Source organism: Ranitomeya imitator, chromosome 5 (genome assembly GCF_032444005.1).
Source record: "Ranitomeya imitator isolate aRanImi1 chromosome 5, aRanImi1.pri, whole genome shotgun sequence".
In the NCBI taxonomy this organism is placed as follows: domain Eukaryota; kingdom Metazoa; phylum Chordata; class Amphibia; order Anura; family Dendrobatidae; genus Ranitomeya; species Ranitomeya imitator.
In genome coordinates, this window is record NC_091286.1 from 5,385,967 (window position 1) to 5,407,209 (window position 21,243).

Sequence of the window (21,243 nt, forward strand, 5' to 3'; positions counted from 1 at the left end):
ACCGGACACACGAGCCCCCCATCCACCGGACGCACGGCCCCCACCCACCGGATGCACGGCCCCCCACCGGACGCACGGCCCCCACCCACCGGACACACGGCCCCCCACCCACCGGACACACGGCCCCCCACCCACCGGATACACGAGCCCCCCATCCACCGGACGCACGGCCCCCCACCCACCGGACACACGAGCCCCCCATCCACCAGACGCACGGCCCCCACCCACCGGATACACGGCCCCCCATACACCGGACACACGAGCCCCCCATCCACCGGACGCACGGCCCCCACCCACCGGATGCACGGCCCCCCACCGGACGCACGGCCCCCACCCACCGGATACACGGCCCCCCACCGGACGCACGGACCCCACCCACCGGACACACGGCCCCACCCACCGGATACACGAGCCCCCCATCCACCGGACGCACGGCCCCCACCCACCGGACACACGGCCCCCCATCCACCGGACACACGGGCCCCCCACCCACCGGACACACGAGCCCCCCACCCACCGGACGCACGGCCCCCCATCCACCGGACACACGAGCCCCCCATCCACCGGACGCACGGCCCCCCACCCACCGGACGCACGGTCCCCCACCCACCGGACACACGGCCCCCCATCCACCGAATACACGGCCCCCACCCACCGGACGCACGGCCCCCCATCCACCGGACACACGAGCCCCCCATCCACCGGACGCACGGCCCCCCACCCACCGGACGCACGGTCCCCCACCCACCGGACGCACGGCCCCCACCCACCGGACGCACGGCCCCACCCACCGGACACACGGGCCCCCCACCCACCGGATACACGGCCCCCACCCACCGGATACAAGGCCCCCCATCCACCAAATACACGGCCCCCACCCGCCGAATACACGGCCCCCACCCGCCGGATACACGGCCCCCACCCGCCGGATACACGGCCCCCACCCGCCGGATACACGGTCCCCCACCCACCGAATACACGGCCCCCACCCACCGGATACACGGCCCCCACCCACCGGATACAAGGCCCCCATCCACCGGACGCATGGCCCCCCATCCACTGGGAGACCGGACGTACATTCCCCCCATCCACCAGATATACGCACCCCCATCTCCCCCCCCGTATCCTCCGCCATCTCCCTCCCCCCCGTATCCTCCGCCATCTCCCTCCCCCCTCCCATATCCTCCGCCATCTCCCTCCTCCCTCCCATATCCTCCGCCATCTCCCCCCTCCCCCCGTATCCTCCGCCATCTCCCCCCTCCCCCGTATCCTCCGCCATCTCCCCTCGTATCCTCCGCCATCTCCCTCCCCCGTATCCTCCGCCATCTCCCCCTCCCCCCGTATCCCCCGCCATCTCCCCCCGTATCCCCCATCCTCCGCCATCTCCCTCCCCCCCGTATCCTCCGCCATCTCCCCCCCGTATCCTCCGCCATCTCCCCCCTCCCCCCGTATCCCCCGCCATCTCCCCCCGTATCCCCCCTCCCCCCTATCCTCCGCCATCTCCCTCCCCCCCTATCCTCCGCCATCTCCCCCCTCCCCCCGTATACCCCGCCATCTCCCCCCTCCCCCGTATCCCCCCTCCCCCGTATCCCCCGCCATCTCCCCCCCGTATCCTTCGCCATCTCTCTCCCCCCCGTATCCTCCGCCATCTCCCTCCCCCCGTATCCTCCGCCATCTCCCCCCTCCCCCGTATCCCCCGCCATCTCCCCCCTACCCCCGTATCCCTCGCCATCTTTCCCCTCCCCCCGTATCCCCCGCCATCTCCCCCCGTAATCTCCCCCCATCCTCCGCCATCTCCCTCCCCCCGTATCCTCCGCCATCTCCCCCTCCCCCCGTATCCCCCGCCATCTCCCCCTCCCCCCGTATCCCCCGCCATCTCCCCCCTCCCCCGTATCCCCCGCCATCTCCCCCGCCGTATCCTCCATCTCTCTCCCCCCCATCCTCCGCCATCTCCCTCCCCCCGTATCCTCCGCCATCTCTCCCCCCCCCCCGTATCCTCCGCCATCTCTCTCCCTCCCCCTCCCCCCGTATCCCCCGCCATCTCCCCCCCCTTCCCCCCGTATCCCCCGCCATCTCCCCCCCGTATCCTTCGCCATCTCTCTCCCCCCCCCATCCTCCGCCATCTCTCTCCCCCCCATCTCTCTCCCCCGTATACCCCGCCATCTCCCCCCTCCCCCGCCATCTCCCCCCCCGTATCCTCTGCCATCTCTCTCCCCCCGTATACCCCGCCATCTCCCCCCTCCCCCGTATCCCCCGCCATCTCTCCCCCCCCATCCTCCGCCATCTCTCTCCCCCCCATCCTCCGCCATCTCTCTCCCCCCCGTATCCTCCGCCATCTCTCTCCCCTCCCCCCGTATCCCCCGCCATCTCCCCCCGTATCCCCCGCCATCTCCCCCCTCCCCCCGTATCCTCCGCCATCTCCCCCCTCCCCCCCGTATCCTCCGCCATCTCCCCCCGTATCCCCCCTCCCCCCATCCTCCGCCATCTCCCTCCCCCCCTATCCTCCGCCATCTCCCCCTCCCCCCGTATACCCCGCCATCTCCCCCCTCCCCCGTATCCCCCGCCATCTCCCCCCCGTATCCTTCGACATCTCTCTCCCCCCCGTATCCTCCGCCATCTCTCTCTCCCCCCGTATCCTCCGCCATCTCCCTCCCCCCGTATCCTCCGCCATCTCCCCCCTCCCCCGTATCCCCCGCCATCTCCCCCCTCCCCCCGTATCCCTCGCCATCTCCCCCTCCCCCCGTATCCCCCGCCATCTCCCCCCGTATCCCCCGCCATCTCCCCCCCATCCTCCGCCATCTCCCTCCCCCCGTATCCTCCGCCATCTCCCCCTCCCCCCGTATCCCCCGCCATCTCCCCCTCCCCCCGTATCCCCCGCCATCTCCCCCTCCCCCGTATCCCCCGCCATCTCCCCCCGTATCCCCCGCCATCTCTCTCCCCCCCCGTATCCGCCATCTCTCTCCCCCCCGTATCCTCCATCTCTCTCCCCCCATCCTCCGCCATCTCCCTCCCCCCGTATCCTCCGCCATCTCTCTCCCTCCCCCGTATCCCCCGCCATCTCCCCCCCCGTATCCTTCGCCATCTCTCTCCCTCCCCCTCCCCCGTATCCCCCGCCATCTCCCCCCCGTATCCTTCGCCATCTCTCTCCCCCCCCATCCTCCGCCATCTCTCTCCCCCCATCTCTCTCCCCCGTATACCCCGCCATCTCCCCCGTATCCTCCGCCATCTCTCTCCCCCCGTATACCCCGCCATCTCCCCCCTCCCCCGTCATCTCTCTCCCCCCCCGTATCCTCCGCCATCTCTCTCCCCCCCGTATCCTCCGCCATCTCCCCCCCCTCCCCCCGTATCCTCCGCCATCTCCCCCCCGTATCCTCCGCCATCTCCCCCCCTCCCCCCCGTATCCTCCGCATCCTCCGCCATCTCCCCCCCTCCCCCCCGAATCCTCCGCCATCTCCCCCCCTCCCCCCGTATCCTCCGCCATCTCCCCCCCCTCCCCCCGTATCCTCCGCCATCTCCCCCCCGTATCCTCCGCCATCTCCCCCCCGTATCCTCCGCCATCTCCCCCCCGTATCCTCCGCCATCTCCCCCCCTCCCCCCCGTATCCTCCGCCATCTCTCTCCCCCCCGTATCCTCCGCCATCTCCCCCCCGCCATCTCCCCCCCTATCCTCCGCCATCTCCTCCCCCCCGTATCCTCCGCCATCTCCCCCCCGTATCCTCCGCCATCTCCCCCCCGTATCCTCCGCCATCTCCCCCCCGTATCCTCCGCCATCTCCCACCCCTCCCCCCCGTATCCTCCGCCATCTCTCTCCCCCCGTATCCTCCGCCATCTCCCCCCCCTCCCCCCCGTATCCTCCGCCATCTCTCTCCCCCCCGTATCCTCCGCCATCTCCCCCCCTCCCCCCCGTATCCTCCGCCATCTCCCCCCCGTATCCTCCGCCATCTCCCCCCCGTATCCTCCGCCATCTCCCCCCCGTATCCTCCGCCATCTCCCACCCCTCCCCCCCGTATCCTCCGCCATCTCCCACCCCTCCCCCCCCCTATCCTCCGCCATCTCCCCCCCGTATCCTCCGCCATCTCCCCCCCCTATCCTCCGCCATCTCCCCCCCTCCCCCCCCTATCCTCCGCCATCTCTCTCCCCCCCGTATCCTCCGCCATCTCTCTCCCCCCCGTATCCTCCGCCATCTCCCCCCCCTCCCCCCGTATCCTCCGCCATCTCCCCCCCCTATCCTCCGCCATCTCCTCCCCCCCGTATCCTCCGCCATCTCCCCCCCGTATCCTCCGCCATCTCCCCCCCGTATCCTCCGCCATCTCCCCCCCGTATCCTCCGCCATCTCCCACCCCTCCCCCCCGTATCCTCCGCCATCTCTCTCCCCCTTCCCCCGTATCCTCCGCCATCTCTCTCCCCCCCCGTATCCTCCGCCATCTCCCCCCCCCTCCCCCCGTATCCTCCGCCATCTCCCCCCCTTCCCCCCGTATCCTCCGCCATCTCTCCCCCCCGTATCCTCCGCCATCTCCCCCCCCCGTATCCTCCGCCATCTCCCCCCCCTCCCCCCGTATCCTCCGCCATCTCCCCCCCCTCCCCCCGTATCCTCCGCCATCTCTCTCCCCCCCCGTATCCTCCGCCATCTCCCCCCCCCCCGTATCCTCCGCCATCTCTCTCCCCCCCGTATCCTCCGCCATCTCTCTCCCTTCCCGTATCCTCCGCCATCTCCCCCCCCCCCGTATCCTCCGCCATCTCTCTCCCCCCCGTATCCTCCGCCATCTCTCTCCCCCCCCGTATCCTCCGCCATCTCCCCCCCTCCTCAGGTTTCCTAGGTAATGCCTCCTCTCCCGCTCCCCTCACGTGCAGCAGCAGCCTCCGGCCCTCACCCTCAGCGCCTCCAGCCGGTGCTCCTGGGCTGAGCTGGGCTCCATGATGACGGTGACCGCCTGGACCAGCTGCTCGCACAGCGCACGAACCTGCTCCGCCATCTCCCGGGAAGACGGTGAGGTCCCCGGCATGAGCCACAATGAGCATGCGCTCTCATTCACGCCGTGCTCCAACCTCGCTCCCTGCGCCTGCGCTGAACAGTCAGCGAGCACGTGACCTCTCTGCCACTTCCACACTCCACTGCGCAGACTCGCGACACTTGAGGTGAATTCTGCGGTCCCGTCAGAAGAAGGAAGGTCGGCGGGAGGCTGCAGGCGAGGAGCGCGGGGCCCGCGGTGTCTGCCCGTCGCTGGACTACTACTCCCAGTATTACTTTCTCTGAATTAGGGTATGTGCACACGTTGCGGAAGGTGGTGCGGATTTTTCCGGACTGATTTTGGTAAATCCGCAGGTAAACCGCACTCCGGAGTTCCTGCGGAGTTAGGCTACGTTCACACTAGCGTTGTGCGCCGCTGCGTCGGCAACGCACCGAAAAACGCGTGCAAACGCACGCAAAAACGCGTTTTTCGACGCGTGCGTCGTTTTTTGACGAAAATCGGACGCAAGAAAAATGCAACTTGTTGCGTTTTCTTGGTCCGACGCTAGCGTCAAAAAAGATGCACGTGTCGGAAAACGCAACAAGCAAAAACGCATGCGTCCCCCATGTTAAACATAGGGGCGCATGACGCGTGCGTCGCCGCTGCGTCGCCCGACGCTAGCGCGACGCACACTAGCCGAACGCTAGTGTGAACGTAGCCTTACCGCGGATTTCCTGCGTTTTTTTGTGTGGGTTCCTGTTGAGGAGCAGGTGTAAACCACAGCGGAATCTGCACAAAAAATTGACACGCTGCCGAATAATCAGTGCTGCGTTTCTGCGCGTTTTTGTTTTCCATAGGTTTACCTGGCACTGTACACCGCAAGGAAACTGCTGCGAATCCGCAGCCAAATCCACGACGTGTGCACAGAGCCGCAGCGTTCATACTGACCTGCGAGAAACCCAGATCATAGGAATACATGGAGCGCCGCTCCTGAGGGCCGGCCTCCCCGACTACTCTCCCCACCGTCCGTCCTCACAGACCTCCTCCCCGACTACTCCCCCCACTATCCGCCCTCCCCGACTACTCCCCCCCCCCACACCATCCGTCCTCCCAGACCTCCGACTACTCCCCCCAACATCCATCCTCCCCGACTACTCCCCCCACCATCCGTCCTCACAGACCTCCCGGCTACTCCCCCCACCATCCATCCTCACAGACCTACTCCCCCCCAACATCGGTCCTCCCCGACTACTCCCCCCACCATCCGTCCTCACAGACCTCCTCCCGACTACTCCCCCCACCATCCGTCCTCACAGACCTCCTCCCGACTACTCCCCCCACCATCCGTCCTCACAGACCTCCGACTACTCCCCCCAACATTCGTCCTCCCCGACTACTCCCCCACCATCCGTCCTCACAGACCTCCTCCCGACTACTCCCCCACCATCCGTCCTCACAGACCTCCTCCCGACTACTCCCCCACCATCCGTCCTCACAGACCTCCTCCCGACTACTCCCCCACCATCCGTCCTCACAGACCTCCTCCCGACTACTCCCCCCACCATCCATCCTCACAGACCTCCGACTACTCCCCCCAACATTCGTCCTCCCCGACTACTCCCCCACCATCCGTCCTCACAGACCTCCTCCCGACTACTCCCCCCACCATCCATCCTCACAGACCTCCGACTACTCCCCCCAACATTCGTCCTCCCCGACTACTCCCCCACCATCCGTCCTCACAGACCTCCTCCCGACTACTCCCCCCACCATCCATCCTCACAGACCTCCTCCGACTACTCCCCCATCATCCGTCCTCCCTGACTACTCCCCCCACCATCCGTCCTCACAGACCTCCTCCTGACTACTCCCCCCACCATCCATCCTCACAGACCTCCTCCGACTACTCCCCCCACCATCCGTCCTCACAGACATCTTCCCCGACTACTCCCCCACCATCCGTCCTCACAGACCTCCTCCCGACTACTCCCCCCACCATCCATCCTCACAGACCTCCTCCGACTACTCCCCCATCATCCGTCCTCCCCGACTACTCCCCCCACCATCCGTCCTCACAGACCTCCTCCCGACTACTCCCCCACCATCCGTCCTCACAGACCTCCTCCCGACTACTCCCCCCACCATCCATCCTCACAGACCTCCTCCGACTACTCCCCCCAACATCCGTCCTCACAGACGTCCTCCCCACTACTCCCCCCACCATCCGTCCTCCCCGACTACTCCCCCCACCATCTGTCCTCACAGACCTCCTCCCCGACTACTCCCCCCACCATCCGTCCTCACAGACCTCCTCCGACTACTCCCCCCACCATCCGTCCTCACAGACGTCCTCCCCGACTATACTCCCCCCACCATCTGTCCTCACAGACCTCCTCCCCGACTACTCCCCCCACCATCCGTCCTCATAGACCTCCTCCGACTACTCCCCCCACCATCCGTCCTCCCCGACTACTCCCCCCACCATCCGTCCTCACAGACCTCCTCCGACTACTCCCCCCCCCCCCCCCCCCCAGCAGTGACTACTCTGGTTTCCGCAGGTCTCCGGCTGCGTATCGGGACTGTACTGAGCCGGGTGTGACGCCCCCTCTAGGCCGAGTCGGCTGTGACGCCCCTCAATGGACGCTGGTCAGCAGCGAGTGGTGGCTCTGGTGGACATGGACTGCTTCTACGTGCAGGTGGAGCAGCGACTGCGGCCGGAGCTAAGGAACAAGCCAGTAGCTGTGGCGCAGTACAAGACCTGGAGAGGAGGAGGGTGAGAGGCTGACACGGGGACCCGCGGGTCTGATCTGCAGAGTGATGGGGCAACAGTGTCTGGAGCTATGAATGTTGGGGGGCATCATGCAGCCTGTGTCATTATCATATTTGGAGGGTCTGATTCTACCACAGACTTTCCCAGTTTGTAATGGGGGCAAATCTGGGGTGATAAAGGGGTTGGACCTGAGCTGGCCTCTATATGAGGAGACTCGCAGGTTTACGGCCTCTATGTGAGGAGACTCGCAGGTTTACGGCCTCTATATGAGGAGACTCGCAGGTTTATGGCCTCTATATGAGGAGACTCGCAGGTTTACGGCCTCTATGTGAGGAGACTCGCAGGTTTACGGCCTCTATATGAGGAGACTCGCAGGTTTATGGCCTCTATATGAGGAGACTCGCAGGTTTACGGCCTCTATATGAGGAGACTCGCAGGTTTATGGCCTCTATATGAGGAGACTCGCAGGTTTACGGCCTCTATATGAGGAGACTCGCAGGTTTACGGCCTCTATGTGAGGAGACTCGCAGGTTTACGGCCTCTATGTGAGGAGACTCGCAGGTTTATGGCCTCTATATGAGGAGACTCGCAGGTTTACGGCCTCTATATGAGGAGACTCGCAGGTTTACGGCCTCTATGTGAGGAGACTCGCAGGTTTACGGCCTCTATATGAGGAGACTCGCAGGTTTATGGCCTCTATATGAGGAGACTCGCAGGTTTACGGCCTCTATATGAGGAGACTCGCAGGTTTATGGCCTCTATATGAGGAGACTCGCAGGTTTACGGCCTCTATATGAGGAGACTCGCAGGTTTATGGCCTCTATATGAGGAGACTTGCAGGTTTATGGCCTCTATATGAGGAGACTCGCAGGTTTACGGCCTCTATATGAGGAGACTCGCAGGTTTATGGCCTCTATATGAGGAGACTCGCAGGTTTATGGCCTCTATATGAGGAGACTCGCAGGTTTACGGCCTCTATATGAGGAGACTCGCAGGTTTATGGCCTCTATATGAGGAGACTCGCAGGTTTACGGCCTCTATATGAGGTGACTCGCAGGTTTATGGCCTCTATATGAGGAGACTCGCAGGTTTATGGCCTCTATATGAGGAGACTCGCAGGTTTACGGCCTCTATATGAGGAGACTCGCAGGTTTATGGCCTCTATATGAGGAGACTCGCAGGTTTACGGCCTCTATAGGAGGAGACTCGCAGGTTTACGGCCTCTATATGAGGAGACTCGCAGGTTTACGGCCTCTATATATGAGGAGACTCGCAGGTTTACGGCCTCTATATGAGGAGACTCGCAGGTTTACTGCCTCTATAGGAGGAGACTCGCAGGTTTACGGCCTCTATATGAGGAGACTCGCAGGTTTACGGCCTCTATATGAGGAGACTCGCAGGTTTACGGCCTCTATATGAGGAGACTCGCAGGTTTACGGCCTCTATATGAGGAGACTCGCAGGTTTACGGCCTCTATATGAGGAGACTCGCAGGTTTACTGCCTCTATAGGAGGAGACTCGCAGGTTTACGGCCTCTATATGAGGAGACTCGCAGGTTTACGGCCTCTATATGAGGAGACTCGCAGGTTTACGGCCTCTATATGAGGAGACTCGCAGGTTTACGGCCTCTATATGAGGAGACTCGCAGGTTTACGGCCTCTATATGAGGAGACTCGCAGGTTTACGGCCTCTATATGAGGAAACACAGGTTTATGGCCTCTATATGAGGGGGATTATGGGCTATAGATTGGGGGTCGTCTCGTGTCCATCACTTGCCGCTCCTCTTCTCCCTGCAGGATTATTGCCGTCAGCTATGAGGCTCGCGCTTTTGGGGTCACCAGGAACATGTTCGCCAATGATGCTAAGAAGCTGTGTGCTGACCTGGAGGTCGCCCGCGTCAGCGAGGCCCATGGGAAGGCCGACCTATCAAAGTGAGTCCTTTCCCCCCACCCGGCTGCGCTGCCAGAAATCTGTAGGAAGTGGTCATCTCGAGATCCTCTGTGTGTCGCAGGTACCGGGAGGCGAGTGTGGAAGTCATGGACATCATGGCCAGGTTTGCAGTAGTAGAAAGAGCGAGTATTGATGAGGCGTACATAGACCTGACCGACACCGTCCAGAGGAGGCTGCAGGAGCTGGCGGGCAAGCCACTGCCTGAGGGGTCACTGAGGACCACCCATGTACAGGGCTATCCTCACCTCCACCCCACAGAGGAGCACAGCCGCACAAAAGGTAACCAGCAGAATAGTGAGTGCAGCTCTGGAGTATAATACAGGATGTAACTCAGGATCAGTAATGTACGTACACAGTGACTGCACCAGCAGAATAGTGAGTGCAACTCTGGAGTATAATACAGGAGGTAACTCGGGATCAGTAATGTAATGTATGTACACAGTGACTGCACCAGCAGAATAGTGAGTGCAGCTCTGGAGTATAATACATTATGTAACTCACGATCAGTAATGTAATGTGTCACGGATCCCTTCTCCGCGGTGTCACTTATTCGTCACGTGCCTGCTCTAACACGTGACTTGGGGTTGTGCCTGCAAGGGTTAATCTATCTCCCCACTCTGTCCAGCATTCAACCTCTGTCCTATGCTGTAATGGGAGCATAAACCACACACCTGCTCATACACGCTGCCTCTACTCACCAGGCGATGAGTCCCGGAACTAATAATACTAATGATGTCTATCACTCATAAGGCTCACACACCTTAGGTTATGGTTTCTTTTAGAACATTCAAGGTTCAACTTGTTAAAGTTTTATACTTTAATAACAAAAGGGTCAATGCTTACAATAAGAAAAAGGTATAAAATATGATAATAAAAAGACATACAACTTATGCAAAACAGTATAAAATAACAGGAGAAAACTTACAGAAATCATCTAACTGGTAGTTGCTTCTGCTCCCTGAGCGTAGGAAGAATGTAGATTGGATCACACCAGCTTCTCAGGCTGCCTCCATCATATGAACACAATTCTCTGTCTGCAGTCTAAATTTATAACTTTAGTCTGGAGGTCAGGTTTCTAGACCGGCCCCTCAGGTTAATATCATAATTGCTTGCTTTTTGATTGGCCACGGCCGCGCTACTAATGAATATATTATTTTCTCTTGTGAAAAGGTTCTCAGGAATAGATACCATCAGGCCGCAATTAGCATCTCCCCTCCAAGACCTAGGAGGTGCCAAATGTTACTTTTCTTCTTGGCCCTAGCTAGACCTCCTGGTGAGATATGGAGACACAATTTCTACTAGTCCCAAGGAAGTACCTATTAACACCTAGGTGCCACTTGCCTTCAGGACAGATGTTACATTATCACTATTCACACATCCTAGACATATGTCACTACACATGGATATATATATACACACATTTCACCACATAATGTATGTACTCAGTTACTGTATCAGTAGAATAGTGAATGCAGCTCTGGAGTATAATGCAGGATGTAACTCAGGATCAGTAATGTAATGCATGTACACAGTGACTGCACCAGCAGAATAGTGAGTGCAGCTCTGGGGTATAATGCAGGATGTAACTCAGGATCAGTAATGTATGTACACAGTGACTGCACCAGCAGAATAGTGAATGCAGCTCTGGAGTATAATACAGGATGTAACTCAGGATCAGTAATAGATGTACACAGTGACTGCACCAGCAGAATAGTGAGTGCAGCTCTGGAGTATAATACAGGGTGTAACTCAGGATCAGTAATGTATGTACACAGTGACTGCACCAGCAGAATAGTGAGTGCAGCTCTGGAAGATAATACAGGATGTAACTCAGGATCAGTAATGTATGTACACAGTGACTGCACCAGCAGAATAGTGAGTGCAGCTCTGGAGTATAATACAGGATGTAACTCAGGATCAGTAATGTATGTACACAGTGTCTGCAGCTCTGGGGTATAATGCAGGATGTAACTCAGGATCAGTAAAGTAATGTATGTACACAGTGAGTGCACCAGCAGAATAGTGAGTGCAGCTCTGGGGTATAATGCAGGATGTAACGCAGGATCAGTAATGTAATGTTTGTACACAGTGACTGCACCAGCAGAATAGTGAGTGCAGCTCTGGAGTATAATACAGGATGTAACTCAGGATCAGTAATGTAATGTATGTACACAGTGAGTGCAGCTCTGGTGTATAATACAGGATGTAACTCAGGATCAGTAATGTATGTACACAGTGACTGCAGTAGCAGAATAGTGAATGCAGCTCTGGAGTATAATACAGGATGTAACTCAGGATCAGTAATGTAATATATGTACACAGTGACTGCACCAGCAGAATAGTGAGTGCAGCTCTGGAGTATAATACAGGAGGTAACTCAGGATCAGTAATGTAAAGTATGTACTCAGTGACTGCACCAGCAGAATAGTGAGTGCAGCTGTGGGGTATAATGCAGGATGTAACTCAGGATCAGTAATGTATGTACACAGTGTCTGCACCAGCAGAATAGTGAGTGCAGCTCTGGGGTATAATGCAGGATGTAACTCAGGATCAGTAAAGTACGTACACAGTGACTGCACCAGCAGAATAGTGAGTGCAGCTCTGGAGTATAATACATTATGTAACTCACGATCAGTAATGTAATGTGTCACGGATCCCTTCTCCGCGGTGTCACTTATTCGTCACGTGCCTGCTCTAACACGTGACTTGGGGTTGTGCCTGCAAGGGTTAATCTATCTCCCCACTCTGTCCAGCATTCAACCTCTGTCCTATGCTGTAATGGGAGCATAAACCACACACCTGCTCATACACGCTGCCTCTACTCACCAGGCGATGAGTCCCGGAACTAATAATACTAATGATGTCTATCACTCATAAGGCTCACACACCTTAGGTTATGGTTTCTTTTAGGACATTCAAGGTTCAACTTGTTAAAGTTTTATACTTTAATAACAAAAGGGTCAATGCTTACAATAAGAAAAAGGTATAAAATATGATAATAAAAAGACATACAACTTATGCAAAACAGTATAAAATAACAGGAGAAAACTTACAGAAATCATCTAACTGGTAGTTGCTTCTGCTCCCTGAGCGTAGGAAGAATGTAAATTGGATCACACCAGCTTCTCAGGCTGCCTCCATCATGTGAACACAATTCTCTGTCTGCAGTCTAAATTTATAACTTTAGTCTGGAGGTCAGGTTTCTAGACCGGCCCCTCAGGTTAATATCATAATTGCTTGCTTTTTGATTGGCCACGGCCGCGCTACTAATGAATTTATTATTTTCTCTTGTGAAAAGGTTCTCAGGAATAGATACCATCAGGCCGCAATTAGCATCTCCCCTCCAAGACCTAGGAGGTGCCAAATGTTACTTTTCTTCTTGGCCCTAGCTAGACCTCCTGGTGAGATATGGAGACACAATTTCTACTAGTCCCAAGGAAGTACCTATTAACACCTAGGTGCCACTTGCCTTCAGGACAGATGTTACATTATCACTATTCACACATCCTAGACATATGTCACTACACATGGATATATATATACACACATTTCACCACATAATGTATGTACTCAGTTACTGTACCAGCAGAATAGTGAATGCAGCTCTGGTGTATAATACAGGATGTAACTCAGGATCAGTAAAGTAATGTATGTACACAGTGAGTGCACCAGCAGAATAGTGAGTTCAGCCCTGGAGTATAATACAGGATGTAACTCAGGATCAGTAATGTAATGTATGTACACAGTGACTGCACCAGCAGAATAGTGAGTGCAGCTCTGGTGTATAATACAGGATGTAACTCAGGATCAGTAATGTAATGTTTGTACACAGTGACTGCACCAGCAAAATAGTGAGTGCAGCTCTGGGGTATAATACAGGATGTAACTCAGGATCAGTAATGTAATGTATGTACACAGTGACTGCAGTAGCAGAATAGTGAATGCAGCTCTGGAGTATAATACAGGATGTAACTCAGGATCAGTAATGTATGTACACAGTGACTTCACCAGCAGAATAGTGAGTGCAGCTCTGGAGTATAATACAGGGTGTAACTCAGGATCAGTAATGTAATGTATGTACACAGTGACTGCACCAGCAGAATAGTGAGTGCAGCTCTGGAAGATAATGTAGGATGTAACTCAGGATCAGTAATGTATGTACACAGTGACTGCACCAGCAGAATAGTGAGTGCAGCTCTGGGGTATAATACAGGATGTAACTCAGGATCAGTAATGTAATGTATGTACACAGTGATTGCACCAGCAGAATAGTGAGTGCAGCTCTGGAGTATAATACAGGAGGTAACTCAGGATCAGTAATGTATGTACACAGTGACTGCACCAGCAGAATAGTGAGTGCAGCTCTGGGGTATAATACAGGATGTAACTCAGGATCAGTAATGTAATGTATGTACACAGTGATTGCACCAGCAGAATAGTGAGTGCAGCTCTGGAGTATAATACAGGGTGTAACTCAGGATCAGTAATGTATGTACACAGTGACTGCACCAGCAGAATAGTGAGTGCAGCTCTGGAAGATAATACAGGATGTAACTCAGGATCAGTAATGTATGTACACAGTGACTGCACCAGCAGAATAGTGAGTGCAGCTCTGGAGTATAATACAGGATGTAACTCAGGATCAGTAATGTATGTACACAGTGTCTGCAGCTCTGGGGTATAATGCAGGATGTAACTCAGGATCAGTAAAGTAATGTATGTACACAGTGAGTGCACCAGCAGAATAGTGAGTGCAGCTCTGGGGTATAATGCAGGATGTAACGCAGGATCAGTAATGTAATGTTTGTACACAGTGACTGCACCAGCAGAATAGTGAGTGCAGCTCTGGAGTATAATACAGGATGTAACTCAGGATCAGTAATGTAATGTATGTACACAGTGAGTGCAGCTCTGGTGTATAATACAGGATGTAACTCAGGATCAGTAATGTATGTACACAGTGACTGCAGTAGCAGAATAGTGAATGCAGCTCTGGAGTATAATACAGGATGTAACTCAGGATCAGTAATGTAATATATGTACACAGTGACTGCACCAGCAGAATAGTGAGTGCAGCTCTGGAGTATAATACAGGAGGTAACTCAGGATCAGTAATGTAAAGTATGTACTCAGTGACTGCACCAGCAGAATAGTGAGTGCAGCTGTGGGGTATAATGCAGGATGTAACTCAGGATCAGTAATGTATGTACACAGTGTCTGCACCAGCAGAATAGTGAGTGCAGCTCTGGGGTATAATGCAGGATGTAACTCAGGATCAGTAAAGTACGTACACAGTGACTGCACCAGCAGAATAGTGAGTGCAGCTCTGGAGTATAATACATTATGTAACTCACGATCAGTAATGTAATGTGTCACGGATCCCTTCTCCGCGGTGTCACTTATTCGTCACGTGCCTGCTCTAACACGTGACTTGGGGTTGTGCCTGCAAGGGTTAATCTATCTCCCCACTCTGTCCAGCATTCAACCTCTGTCCTATGCTGTAATGGGAGCATAAACCACACACCTGCTCATACACGCTGCCTCTACTCACCAGGCGATGAGTCCCGGAACTAATAATACTAATGATGTCTATCACTCATAAGGCTCACACACCTTAGGTTATGGTTTCTTTTAGGACATTCAAGGTTCAACTTGTTAAAGTTTTATACTTTAATAACAAAAGGGTCAATGCTTACAATAAGAAAAAGGTATAAAATATGATAATAAAAAGACATACAACTTATGCAAAACAGTATAAAATAACAGGAGAAAACTTACAGAAATCATCTAACTGGTAGTTGCTTCTGCTCCCTGAGCGTAGGAAGAATGTAAATTGGATCACACCAGCTTCTCAGGCTGCCTCCATCATGTGAACACAATTCTCTGTCTGCAGTCTAAATTTATAACTTTAGTCTGGAGGTCAGGTTTCTAGACCGGCCCCTCAGGTTAATATCATAATTGCTTGCTTTTTGATTGGCCACGGCCGCGCTACTAATGAATTTATTATTTTCTCTTGTGAAAAGGTTCTCAGGAATAGATACCATCAGGCCGCAATTAGCATCTCCCCTCCAAGACCTAGGAGGTGCCAAATGTTACTTTTCTTCTTGGCCCTAGCTAGACCTCCTGGTGAGATATGGAGACACAATTTCTACTAGTCCCAAGGAAGTACCTATTAACACCTAGGTGCCACTTGCCTTCAGGACAGATGTTACATTATCACTATTCACACATCCTAGACATATGTCACTACACATGGATATATATATACACACATTTCACCACATAATGTATGTACTCAGTTACTGTACCAGCAGAATAGTGAATGCAGCTCTGGTGTATAATACAGGATGTAACTCAGGATCAGTAAAGTAATGTATGTACACAGTGAGTGCACCAGCAGAATAGTGAGTTCAGCCCTGGAGTATAATACAGGATGTAACTCAGGATCAGTAATGTAATGTATGTACACAGTGACTGCACCAGCAGAATAGTGAGTGCAGCTCTGGTGTATAATACAGGATGTAACTCAGGATCAGTAATGTAATGTTTGTACACAGTGACTGCACCAGCAAAATAGTGAGTGCAGCTCTGGGGTATAATACAGGATGTAACTCAGGATCAGTAATGTAATGTATGTACACAGTGACTGCAGTAGCAGAATAGTGAATGCAGCTCTGGAGTATAATACAGGATGTAACTCAGGATCAGTAATGTATGTACACAGTGACTTCACCAGCAGAATAGTGAGTGCAGCTCTGGAGTATAATACAGGGTGTAACTCAGGATCAGTAATGTAATGTATGTACACAGTGACTGCACCAGCAGAATAGTGAGTGCAGCTCTGGAAGATAATGTAGGATGTAACTCAGGATCAGTAATGTATGTACACAGTGACTGCACCAGCAGAATAGTGAGTGCAGCTCTGGGGTATAATACAGGATGTAACTCAGGATCAGTAATGTAATGTATGTACACAGTGATTGCACCAGCAGAATAGTGAGTGCAGCTCTGGAGTATAATACAGGAGGTAACTCAGGATCAGTAATGTATGTACACAGTGACTGCACCAGCAGAATAGTGAGTGCAGCTCTGGGGTATAATACAGGATGTAACTCAGGATCAGTAATGTAATGTATGTACACAGTGATTGCACCAGCAGAATAGTGAGTGCAGCTCTGGAGTATAATACAGGAGGTAACTCAGGATCAGTAATGTATGTACACAGTGACTGCACCAGCAGAATAGTGAGTGCAGCTCTGGGGTATAATACAGGAGGTAACTCAGGATCAGTAATGTAATGTATGTACACAGTGACTGCACCAGCAGAATAGTGAGTGCAGCTCTGGGGTATAATACAGGATGTAACTCAGGATCAGTAATGTAATGTATGTACACAGTGACTGCACCAGCAGAATAGTGAGTGCAGCTCTGGGGTATAATACAGGATGTAACTCAGGATCAGTAATGTAATGTATGTACACAGTGATTGCACCAGCAGAATAGTGAGTGCAGCTCTGGAGTATAATACAGGAGGTAACTCAGGATCAGTAATGTATGTACACAGTGACTGCACCAGCAGAATAGTGAGTGCAGCTCTGGGGTATAATACAGGAGGTAACTCAGGATCAGTAATGTAATGTATGTACACAGTGACTGCACCAGCAGAATAGTGAGTGCAGCTCTGGGGTATAATACAGGATGTAACTCAGGATCAGTAATGTAATGTATGTACACAGTGACTGCACCAGCAGAATAGTGAGTGCAGCTCTGGGGTATAATACAGGATGTAACTCAGGATCAGTAATGTAATGTATGTACACAGTGACTGCACCAGCAGAATAGTGAGTGCAGCTCTGGTTCAGTAATTTTGTGGTCTGTGGCTTCTTACTTGTCCTGTAGAGGAGCAGCGGCTCCTGGGGGTGGCGCAGTGGCTGAACTCTGTGGACACGGGGGCCCCGCAGAGCCTGGAGCTGCAGCTGACGGTCGGAGCCCTGATTGTGGAGGAGATGAGGGCGGCTGTGGAGGAGGAGACCTCGTTCCAGTGCTCGGCTGGGATCTCTTACAATAAGGTCGGTCTGCTCTCGGCCGTGCCTCCGTTGCCGGTAATGGCGTCTCATCCCGCTCTGTCGGATCCATGGCTGATTCCTCCTCTTTTCGCAGGTTCTGGCTAAGCTCGCCTGTGGACTAAATAAACCGAATCGCCAGACTATCTTGCCCCCCAGCGGCGTTCCCGGTCTGTTCAGTCGGCTCCCTGTCGGGAAAATGTGAGTTTTAAGCCGTGACAGGATGAAAGGAACAGTAACGAGAAACCCCTGCCAGAGAGGCGTGCAGTGGCTGATAACAGAGCTCAGTAGCCTGCACTCGGTTACAAACATGGCGGTGACTCTGCCTATTGTACATTTATTACTTCTCTTCTCAGCCGCCATCTTGGAGGTAAACTCGGCTCTGCTGTGCAGGAGGTCCTGGGGGTGCAGTACATGGGGCAGCTGACGCCCTTCAGTGAATCCGCCCTGCAAAGCCACTTTGGAGATAAAACTGGGTAAGCCCCTACTAGTCCCTAGTAACGGGGTCCTGCTGGAAATGGCCGTGTTCAGGGGTCTGGTCTGTGAGCCCCTTGTAGCTCATCCTGTCACCATTGTAGTGGGAGAGTGATGGTTCCAGGTCTTCGCCTGTTATTGGGAGGCTCAGTGGTGTCACACCTGCTTCACCCGTGTCTTCCTCCCAGCTCGTGGCTTTATCTTCTGTGTCGCGGCATCGAGGATGAACCTGTGAAGCCCAGACAGCTCCCGAAATCCATCGGCTGCAGCAAGACCTTTCCAGGGAAGACGTCTCTGTGCACTCAGGAGCAGGTGTGGGGTCCTGTATGGATCAGGTTATGCTTGGGTTGTCTGCTTGCCTCGGCGCGGGTTCACTGATGTCTCTGTGCACTCAGGTGTGGGGGGCCGGGGTCCTGTATGGATCAGGTTATGCTCGGGTTGTCTGCTTGCCTCGGGGCGGGTTTACTGATGTCTCTGTGCATTCAGGTGTGGGGGGCCGGGGTCCTGTATGGATCAGGTTATGCTCGGGTGGTATGTCTGCTTGCCTCGGGGTAGGATCACTGTCGTCTCTGTGCACTAAGGTGTGGGGGGCCAGGGTCCTGTATGGATCAGGTTATGCTCGGGTTGTCTGCTTGCCTCGGGGCTGGTTCACTGATGTCTCTGTGCACTCAGGTGTGGGGGGCCGGGGTCCTGTATGGATCAGGTTATGCTCGGGTTGTCTGCTTGCCTCGGGGCGGGTTCACTGATGTCTCTGTACACTCAGGTGTGGGGGGCCGGGGTCCTGTATGGATCAGGTTATGCTCGGGTTGTCTTCTTGCCTTGGGGCGGGTTCACTGATGTCTCTGTACACTCAGGTGTGGGGGGCCGTGGTCCTGTATGGATCAGGTTATGCTTGGGTGGTATGTCTGCTTGCCTCATGGCGGGTTCACTGATGTCTCTGTGCACTCAGGTGTTGGGGGCCGGGGTCCTGTATGGATCAGGTTATGCTCGGGTTGTCTGCTTGCCTCGGGGTGGGTTCACTGTCGTCTCTGTGCACTCAGGTGTGGGGGGCCGGGGTCCTGTATGGATCAGGTTATGCTCGAGTTGTCTGCTTGCCTCGGGGTGGGTTCAGTCGTCTCTGTGCACTCAGGTGTGGGGGGCCGGGTCCTGTATGGATCAGGTTATGCTCGAGTTGTGTGCTTGCCTCGGGGTGGGTTCACTGTCGTCTCTGTGCACTCAGGTGTGGGGGTCCGGGGTCCTGTATGGATCAGGTCATACTCAGGTGGTCTGTCTTCTCACTCTGGGGTCACCTCTATCTCTCCGCAGGTGCAGCACTGGCTCCTACAGTTGTGTCTGGAGTTAGAAGAGCGACTGCTGAAGGACCGGGAGCTGGTGAGTGCTGCTTCGGGAATAGTGGGGAGAGTAGTCACATGCCGTCAATGCTGTCTCCTCTCTGTAGAATCACAGAATGGCCAAACAGTTGACCGTGGGCTTACATCGGCAGGGGGACGCCAGCGGCCTGTCCCGGTGCTGCACTCTCACCCGCTACGATGCTCAGAAGATTCGCAGCGACGCCTTCACCCTCCTGAAAAGCTTCAATAAGGCCGGAACTCATCAGGCGGCATGGTAGGTAGTGATGGTGGCACGATACGTAGTGTTGGTGGCATGGTATGTAGTGACGCTGACACGGGAAGGCAGACGGTATGTAGCGACGCTGGCATGGGAGGCACACGGTATGTAGCGACATTGACGCGGGGAGGCAGATGGTATGTAGCGACGCTAACATGGGGAGGCACATGGTATGTAGCGACGCTGACACGGGGAGGCTTGCGGTATGTTGTGACGGCGGCTCCTGGCGTTGTCTCGTGTGTAAGTCATGACCTCTGATCATTTCCAGGAGTCCTTCCATCACTCTGCTCCATTTGTCTGCGAGCAAGTTCTGCGACACTGCATCCTCTGGAGGCGACATTGTGAGTCTCCTGAACAAGGAGATGTGTGGGAGACCCCTGCGTATACAGCCGGCCCCCTGCAGAAGTCCCCAGGAGCTGCAACGATCGGTGGAGAGTCGGACCCCCAGCACCATCCGGAGCTTATTCCAGAGAGCAGCTGAGAAAAGGAAGGATGCTGCAGGTGAAGCAGCATGTAGTGCGTCTCCTTCTGCCTTAGGCACAGAGGGGGTGGTGAGTGAATGTTGTCCTCAGCAGCCTCAAACGTCTGAACCTTCAGGTGAAGCCTCTTCTGGGCCCGTTGACCTGGTGGAGGACATGGTGGTCTGTGAGACGTGTGGGCAGGCTGTCCTGGTGTGGGATCTGCCCGAGCACAACGATTATCACTTTGCTCAGAAAATACAGGACTCGTTTAATGCTTCTCCAGAAAAGACGAGGGCTGCCATGACACCCCTGGGCCCAAGGCCAAAGACTAAAGCAAAAACCACGGCAGCCCCCAGCGCCAAACGTTCCCGCAGCGAAGGGAGCTGCACCCTGGACTCGTTCTTCAGAAGTGCCCCGAAGTGACCCCTCACCCTGGTGTGCGGCGGGTCACTGTTATGGCACAGGTGTCTGGGATAGTGGTGTGAGCGCCATCATACTGGTTGTGTCCTAGCGCTCTCAGGCCCGAAGGATGAGCGGTTACCTGATCTTCAATGATTCATGGTTCTCGCATTGTGGTGGTCTGTGTATGAACATTGCAGGCTCTTAATTGTAAGCATTAGGGGTCCTTGCAGTCAGACCCCCAGTATTACATGCTTCAGTGGACTGGCCCCACCGACCGCTGGTACATTTTGCAGTGGAATCGCCCGCCTGCATTCTTCTCTTCTGCAGCTTGTAGCCAATAACCCTGCTGTAATCCCCTTCCCCCGATACTGGCTCTGACAGTATCTTCTGATTTTATGATCAGTAAATATTTTTGCACTTTTTGAGCCCCGTTTGAGCTGTAGCACATTATCCGAGGCTGAGTGGTGACTCCAGCTCGGCTGCATCATGTATGACGGACACCGCTTATCAGGGGCGCCATCATATTCATCGTCTGTTGTACATGTGCTTCCTCCCCACCGTACAGAG

At 55.0% G+C, this 21,243-nt stretch overlaps 3 protein-coding genes across 4 annotated transcripts in view; 2 read left to right on the forward strand and 1 right to left on the reverse strand.

The window, feature by feature from the left end:
- XPO5 (exportin 5) overlaps positions 1-5,060 on the reverse strand; it is an 85,309-nt gene extending 80,249 nt beyond the window's left edge. The window contains exon 1 of the mRNA XM_069768235.1: positions 4,871-5,060. Within this exon, the coding sequence (XP_069624336.1) occupies positions 4,871-5,002 (132 nt within the window). The 5' untranslated portion in view covers positions 5,003-5,060. The remainder of the gene's footprint in view (positions 1-4,870) is intronic.
- On the forward strand, positions 5,011-7,377 carry LOC138680817 (uncharacterized). The gene is made up of 2 exons (XM_069768063.1): positions 5,011-5,135; positions 6,063-7,377. The coding sequence occupies exons 1-2, from the start codon at positions 5,011-5,013 to the stop codon at positions 7,375-7,377; spliced, it is 1,440 nt and encodes a 479-aa protein (XP_069624164.1).
- On the forward strand, positions 5,123-21,101 carry POLH (DNA polymerase eta). Of its 2 annotated transcripts, none has more exons than XM_069768240.1 (11): positions 5,123-5,259; positions 7,507-7,721; positions 9,515-9,649; positions 9,730-9,947; positions 17,568-17,737; positions 17,829-17,932; positions 18,088-18,207; positions 18,394-18,517; positions 19,511-19,576; positions 19,644-19,810; positions 20,082-21,101. In XM_069768240.1, the coding sequence occupies exons 2-11, from the start codon at positions 7,585-7,587 to the stop codon at positions 20,695-20,697; spliced, it is 1,857 nt and encodes a 618-aa protein (XP_069624341.1). In that variant the 5' UTR covers positions 5,123-5,259; positions 7,507-7,584; the 3' UTR covers positions 20,698-21,101. The 2 variants fall into 2 exon arrangements, with proteins under 2 accessions (XP_069624341.1, XP_069624342.1); XM_069768241.1 differs by having other exon boundaries at positions 19,689-19,810.
- Positions 21,102-21,243: the final 142 nt, after the last annotated feature.